The 6,467-nt window shown below is 36.6% G+C and overlaps 1 protein-coding gene across 2 annotated transcripts; it reads left to right on the forward strand.

The window, feature by feature from the left end:
• Positions 1 to 1,877: 1,877 nt before the first annotated feature.
• Positions 1,878 to 4,605, forward strand: LOC114309285 (S-adenosyl-L-methionine-dependent methyltransferases superfamily protein). 2 transcript variants are annotated; one of them, XM_028254989.2, is made up of 3 exons: positions 1,878 to 2,169; positions 2,509 to 2,558; positions 3,618 to 4,605. In XM_028254989.2, exon 3 carries the CDS (start codon positions 3,628 to 3,630, stop codon positions 4,399 to 4,401), a length of 774 nt encoding a protein of 257 aa, XP_028110790.1. In that variant the 5' UTR covers positions 1,878 to 2,169; positions 2,509 to 2,558; positions 3,618 to 3,627; the 3' UTR covers positions 4,402 to 4,605. The 2 variants fall into 2 exon arrangements, with proteins under 2 accessions (XP_028110790.1, XP_028110791.1); XM_028254990.2 differs by lacking the exon at positions 2,509 to 2,558 and having other exon boundaries at positions 1,975 to 2,169.
• The last annotated feature ends 1,862 nt before the right edge of the window (positions 4,606 to 6,467 follow it).

Raw genomic sequence — 6,467 nt, forward strand, 5'->3', positions numbered from 1 at the left:
ATATCACAAGCCCATCGAAGGTTCTTGAGAGGGACTTTGTCCTCAAGAACATTGAAGGGCAAGTGAGAGAAAACCGCGAACAGAAGTTGAGCTTGCTTCCGCTCAGCTGGATTAGGGGGAGGTGAAGGCTTGTAAGGAGAAAAGATCTTATCTGTGGAGAGGGCAAGCCTCAGTCTCTCTGTCCAGCGAGGATTTGGCAGAGGGGAAGGTGTGGATGCTTCTATTCTAGGAGATGGAGCAAGGGCAGAAGGAACAAGGGCATTAATATAATCAAGCCAGTCAGAAGAACAAATCTTCGCCTTCTGGGCTAAGAATGATGGATTGTACCCTTGTGCCTCTTCTAGGTGTCGGGCGGTGTGCACTGTCTTTGTAGGCATGGAGGATGTATACCATGCCACAAGCAGATTCTCCTCCAAACTGTGTCGATGATCAATGGGCACGTAGGGATAGACCACTGAGCTTCGCGCATAAGAAGGGAACTCTAAAGGGTCAGTAAACTCGAAAGTGATGGTTGATTCGTTCCCTCAAATCACAGGCCTCAGGTTTTGACCAGCTTGTCCAGTCAGAAGCCCTAGAAGAGGAAGAAGTTGCAGCCTTATCCCATGCAGATGGTTGTGAAGAAGAACTTCCCATATCCATATTTGCGACTTTCTAAATCAAAGGATTGAGAGCAGTTTGTTCGTAGTCCAAGGGTGAGTCAGAATAAATACTTCTCATGTCCATATTTGTAAGTTTCTAAATCAAAGGATTAAGGGCAATATGTTCGAAGTCCAAGGGTTGATAATTTGCAAAGGCATCCATGACCTGAATATAGAAAGGTGGGTAAAGGTGGCTAATTAATGCATGAAGGTTCTTTCGAGGAAGAACAACATTATTATATGACTCTTCGTGTGCTCGATCAATGGAGAGGAAAATTGATTTGGCCATAAAAAAAATGTATCAGTCTGTTCGAATACTGAGGTAATGGGGGTGTTCAAAAGATTGAAGGAGAGTTTAATGCAGATGATGAATGACAGTTGCATTTCTGGGAGAATGCAAAACCCATGCACGTTCTAAGACGTGGGAAAAAGACCTTGATTCACTAATATCACCAAGTATTGGGTATATTAGTACGGGTGATAATGTTGGCTACATATTTTGTACAAGCGCACTATAAGTCGACGCGTGGAAAAATAAGGATAATATAGGAAGACTATTTAAGTCTTCGATCCTGATCGTACATGTGACATTTAGTAGTGGTTATTACGAGATCTGAGTAGCAGTGGATCAACAAAGAGATGCAAGGTGATGTGGCTTCAACAGTTACTCACATTTCAAATTCAAATTTAGGAGGGAAGCCTAACTGCAAGTAATGGCGATCATGGAGGAGCAGTTCGACGGTTAGAAATGCAGTTCGATGGTCATCCTTGAGCAGTATAAATAGCAGAGAAGGCCCCAAAAAAAGCCCCTAGACTCAGATCCAAAAAATCACTCTTATTCTACTTATTTTCCTTTCTAGTTTTACATTTTCAGTCTTACATTTCCTGTTCTTTACATTCCTGTACTTTAAATTCTTGCACTGCACTTCGTTTATAGGAGTAGTTTTAGGTAGTAGATTGTCGCTGTAAATCTTTACGAGGTTGAGTTTGGATAATTGTAAGTTTTTTATTTTAATGAGATGATTCAATTGTTCTTCATTTAATTTGTTATCTTGTTTAATTCTCTTAAATCAAGCCACCAGTAAAAGTCCTCTTCATTGAGGATGAAAGAACTAAAATACAATCGTCTGATAATTGGTTGGCAATTAATTTTTTGTAAGAACTAATTGATCCTTGCTGGCACGCTCGCAATTACAAAAATAACCTTTAAAAGGCAAAAAGCTAACAATGATCTACACCAAACAATCCGATATAGATTTCCAAATCGAAATAAGTTATTATCAACATTTCTAAATAGGTGCACTTATTTTGAAGTAGAAAATTTTATCAAAAACATATAATCCACTGATTTGCAAATTTTTTAAAAATTAAAAAATAGAAAATAAAAAAACCAAACCCACCCTTTCATTCCTAAGATGCTTGCTTAGAAAAAAAATTGTAAATTTGAAGTAGTATCTATCTTTGTAAATCTCACAAGCTCCCTAACTGTCTCGTTGGCGGTACCGATCGATGGCTTTTCTCTGTGTTTCTGGTATGTGTGTGTGCGTTTCTCTCTCTCTCTCTCTCTCTCTCTCTCTCCATGTATTTCTGATCTCTCTCGCTCTGTCTTTTATGTCAACTTTTTTTTGTTCTTTTAGGGCTTAATTGATTGATGTTGATTTTTTTTAATGAGAATTTGATATGCTAAATAAGAGATTTTCATTGATGGGTGGTTCAGGGAAATGGGTTATGTTGAAATTGGGTTATATAGTATATTCACCAAGTGTTTGATAAAATGTCAAAGTGAAAAACCTTCAATTGATTAGTATTACAGTTCATGTGCATGAAGTTGTTGCTAGGGCTCTAAATTTTGTCAAATTTTCAATTGCAGATTAAGCATACTATTTGTTCGGATTGGTTGTTCTACTTTTGGTTCTCCTGGTAATCCGAACTGCCCCTTTAACCTTGAATTGATTTAAAAGTTTTAATTTTGTATTATAAATCTAAGAGGACACTGCATTTCCCCAAACTGTTTAGCTGATGATCTCAGGTTTAACTTGTAAATGCTGCTGACTAGAAGTTCAAAATTAAACACTCAATTTTGAACTTCTAAAATACGAAGTTAGAGGTTAGAAGATGCATAAGAAATAGGAGGGGTTTTCAACATAAGGCACAATATGCTGCTGAAGTGACAAGTGATTTCGTTTAGATTTGAGAAGCAGTTGTGTTGTATATTGGTTGTATAAGTGTTGCTTCAATAGAATCTTTACCACACAAAAAAAAAAAAAAAAAAAAAAAAGAAGAAGAAGAAGAAGTTTCTAAAAACCAACGTTAGTATTTTGAGATTTTTAAGTTGAAAAAGAAAATAAAATGAAAACTTGAAAAGTTTCTACCTTTGGAAGTACAACTACTTAGCATGTGAATTCAAATTTTAATCTAAATAAGGTGCAATTAAGTGGAAACAAATTGGACCTATGTAGTTAAACCCATCTCATGCTATAAAACATGCTTGTTGTTGTTTTTGTGAGGAAAAGGAATAGTGCTAATTATTGGAATTTGGAGTAATTTGTTAATGTAACAAAAAAGTAATAATACATGTTTCTTGTGTTGGTCACTTTTATTTTTTCAAAATTGGAAGTTTGTTTAACGATCATATAGGGATGCAGGTAATAGTAAATATTTCTATGCTATTAATCACTTGCTTGATATCAGTAATGTTTACTTTCCGATTTCTGCACTCTGTAGTTTAGGCCACATTAATATTTTTGTTCCGGCATAAATTGCCATAACAAACTGGAATCTCTGAAATTTTCTCATTGTCCACTAGAAGTCTATAACGACCAGCAAAGGCAATCTAGGAGATAGTGTATGAGTAGAATACAAAATCAATTTTGTTAAGTTATGTTGCCTTTACTTTCTCAATGATTGGACTTGCTGAACGTGATGTTTAGTATTTTTAATATACCAAAATATGACCACCAGTCCTATGTGATTTTGCAGAAATCACAAGATGCCCCCCAAAATTGCACAAATTCGCCTCGTAAGTTCACATCCTGAAGTTTATGAACCATGTGATGATTCATTTGCATTGGTTGATGCGCTCCTAGCTGATCGAACTAACTTGTTAGAGCATCGTCCAACACTCTGCATGGAAGTTGGTTGTGGCAGTGGGTATGTTATCACTTCACTAGCACTTATGCTTGGACAGGAGGCCTATGGGGCCTACTATATTGCCACTGACATCAACCCTCATGCGGTGAGAGTGACCAGTGAGACACTACAAGCACATGGGGTTCACGCAGATTTGATAACTACTGAAATTGCATCAGGACTGGAGAAGCGATTAGAAGGATTGGTGGATGTGATGGTTGTGAATCCACCTTATGTGCCAACACCTGAAGATGAAGTGGGTCGTGAAGGGATTGCCTCGGCTTGGGCTGGAGGAGAGAATGGTCGGAGTGTTATTGATAAAATATTGCCCATTGCTGACAAACTTATGTCTGACAGGGGCTGGTTGTATATGGTTACCCTTACAGCAAACAATCCCTCAGAAATATGCCTTCAAATGAGAGAGAAGGGTTATGCATCCAGAATTGTTGTGCAGAGATCAACTGAAGAGGAGAGTCTCCATGTTATTAAGTTTTGGCGAGATTTTGATAGTCAACCAGTGGGAAATGAAATGGGGACGGTGAACAAAATAGTTCCTGCAGGGGTCATTGAATCTCTGCTTTCACAAGTTCCTGGATTATCATTCTGGAGGTATGGCAACAGTAATAGTCGCTGATGTACCAAAAGGTAAAGAGGGGTTTTGTTCATTCCGGAAATATATCTATGTGCTGCCTTTTCAATCTCCATTTCATTTTTTAGTTTAGGATATGAATTTTAATGAAATGTGATAAATACATACAATTCATATAATGTGTTCTCCTGAGACTCCGTGGATGTGTACCTTTTTTCTATGCCTTTTTTAAGCTTTGAGGGATTTAAATTCTGCTTTGTCTCGATGATGCAAGCAAGACTCAGAATAAGCTTTTATAACCTATGTGTCACCACTATATATAGCTTGGACCTTCAAAATGAAAAAATTCTTGAAGTGAGAAACTATAATAGTACTAAAGATGTGGGAAGGAAGTTAAAGAAGGTATAATGTAAGAGTTAAGGACTTTACTGTATTTGCAATTCATGTACGATTCAGTATGCTAGGTGTGTATGAAGGGAATGTTTCAGTTTGCTTTATATGTGTTAGTGTCAGTTTGAGTTTGAGTGGGCTAAGGATCGTAATGATGTTCATTTCAATGGTAAAAGGCAGGATCCTATGCAGATAGTTCTGCAGATAAACTGCTATGGGATGGAAGAGACCGTTGCTTTTGATAAGGACTTGTTAAATGATTGCTTGGGCTTGATGATTTGAAATAGTAATGGATGCTTTGTAGCTGCAAAGGCAGTTTGTGTATTTAATGAGTGCTTTATCGTTGGCTGCTCGTTAAGGTCTTCAGTTGGGGAGAATTGGATCTTGGGGAAGAGAGTACTGTTCATATGCTGAAGGGTCAGGAGGGCAGTGAGCCATGAGGTTGCTGTTATTATTCAGGACTATTTACAGCTCCATTGTCAAGTAATTGTACCTTCAATTTTGTGAGAAAGGTACTTCAATGCAGTGTCTAATGTTGTAGCTGAAAAAGTTATTTTAGGGGAGGGTACTTAGGGTGGCAAACTAGCCGAATTGAACCTAGTAGTAAGGTTGTTCAAGCTTGGATTGAAAATTAAGTTTCAAAATGTGTTCAAGTTTGCCTTGCTTACTTTACATGACTGGCCAATCAACGCAAGTTTACCTTTAATAGCCTGGTTTGTTGGATCGTTTGGGAATTTTTTTTTGGAGAAGGTATTTAGGAGTTATTTAGTGCAACTTATAGAGACTGCTTATAATTTTTATTTATTTTTTTTTGGGAAGGTATTTTTATATTTGATGTAGCTTATGCTTATAGCATATAAAGCAAAAATAACTAATAAGCTTAAAGAATCTAATTATCTGAAAGCTGGAAAAGTGTGCTTTTAACTTCTATGTTCTGATTATCAACATTAAACTTGAGAAGAATTACACCCAACATATACTCTAGAATAATCTTCAACGTGGGTCCTACCAGGGTTCCACACACAAATGTGTGATTACCCCCCATCGCCACACAAATGAGTATGAGTGGTTTAGAAGCTGTCTAGTATTTAACTTATTTGAGTTATTATAGGACAATTTGAATATGAAAACATCTTGTGATTAGTTGGAAAGAATGGGTAGTGACACTGCTGGTACAGCTGGTGTGAATTATTGACACTAACTTCTACTCCTCCATCCATTGGATTGGATGACCAGAGTAAATAATATGTATAACGATCATATGTATTATTAACTAATGAGTGATTTTATGCCATGATAATGAAGATTACGTGGTTGGGTTAGTGGAAAAATAAGCGTTCCATTTAATTTCATTTGTATTTTTTTATAAAATAGGGTTTTGTTACATTCAATACTTGTTCGTGGGCCTTGTCCTTAGTTTATGCTTTGTTGATGAGAAATTAATTATAAATTAGATGATGGTAGCAAACAATAATCATCATATAATTAATTAAGATTGTCGTAGGGAATACCTTGTTATGTGTATTGCTTGTCACTTGGAATTAAAACTATTTTAATACCTAAAATTTTAAGGACCTGTATAAGTGTACACACACACGTAATTGTCTAAACTTGGCTTTCACTTTCTTTGTTGCTTGTGGGAAGACGCCTTAGGTTTGAATTGGTTGTACCCCCTTTAAAAAATCAATAAATAAATCGATTAATTAAAAAAAGTGGTCCAC

Source organism: Camellia sinensis, chromosome 9 (assembly GCF_055761805.1).
Source record: "Camellia sinensis isolate YWXY chromosome 9, ASM5576180v1, whole genome shotgun sequence".
Lineage (NCBI taxonomy): Eukaryota > Viridiplantae > Streptophyta > Magnoliopsida > Ericales > Theaceae > Camellia > Camellia sinensis.

Coding starts and splice junctions, on each gene's coding strand:
- LOC114309285 (XM_028254989.2), top strand. CDS start 3,628: ATGCCCCCCAAAATTGCACAAATTCGCCTCGTAAGTTCACATCCTGAA.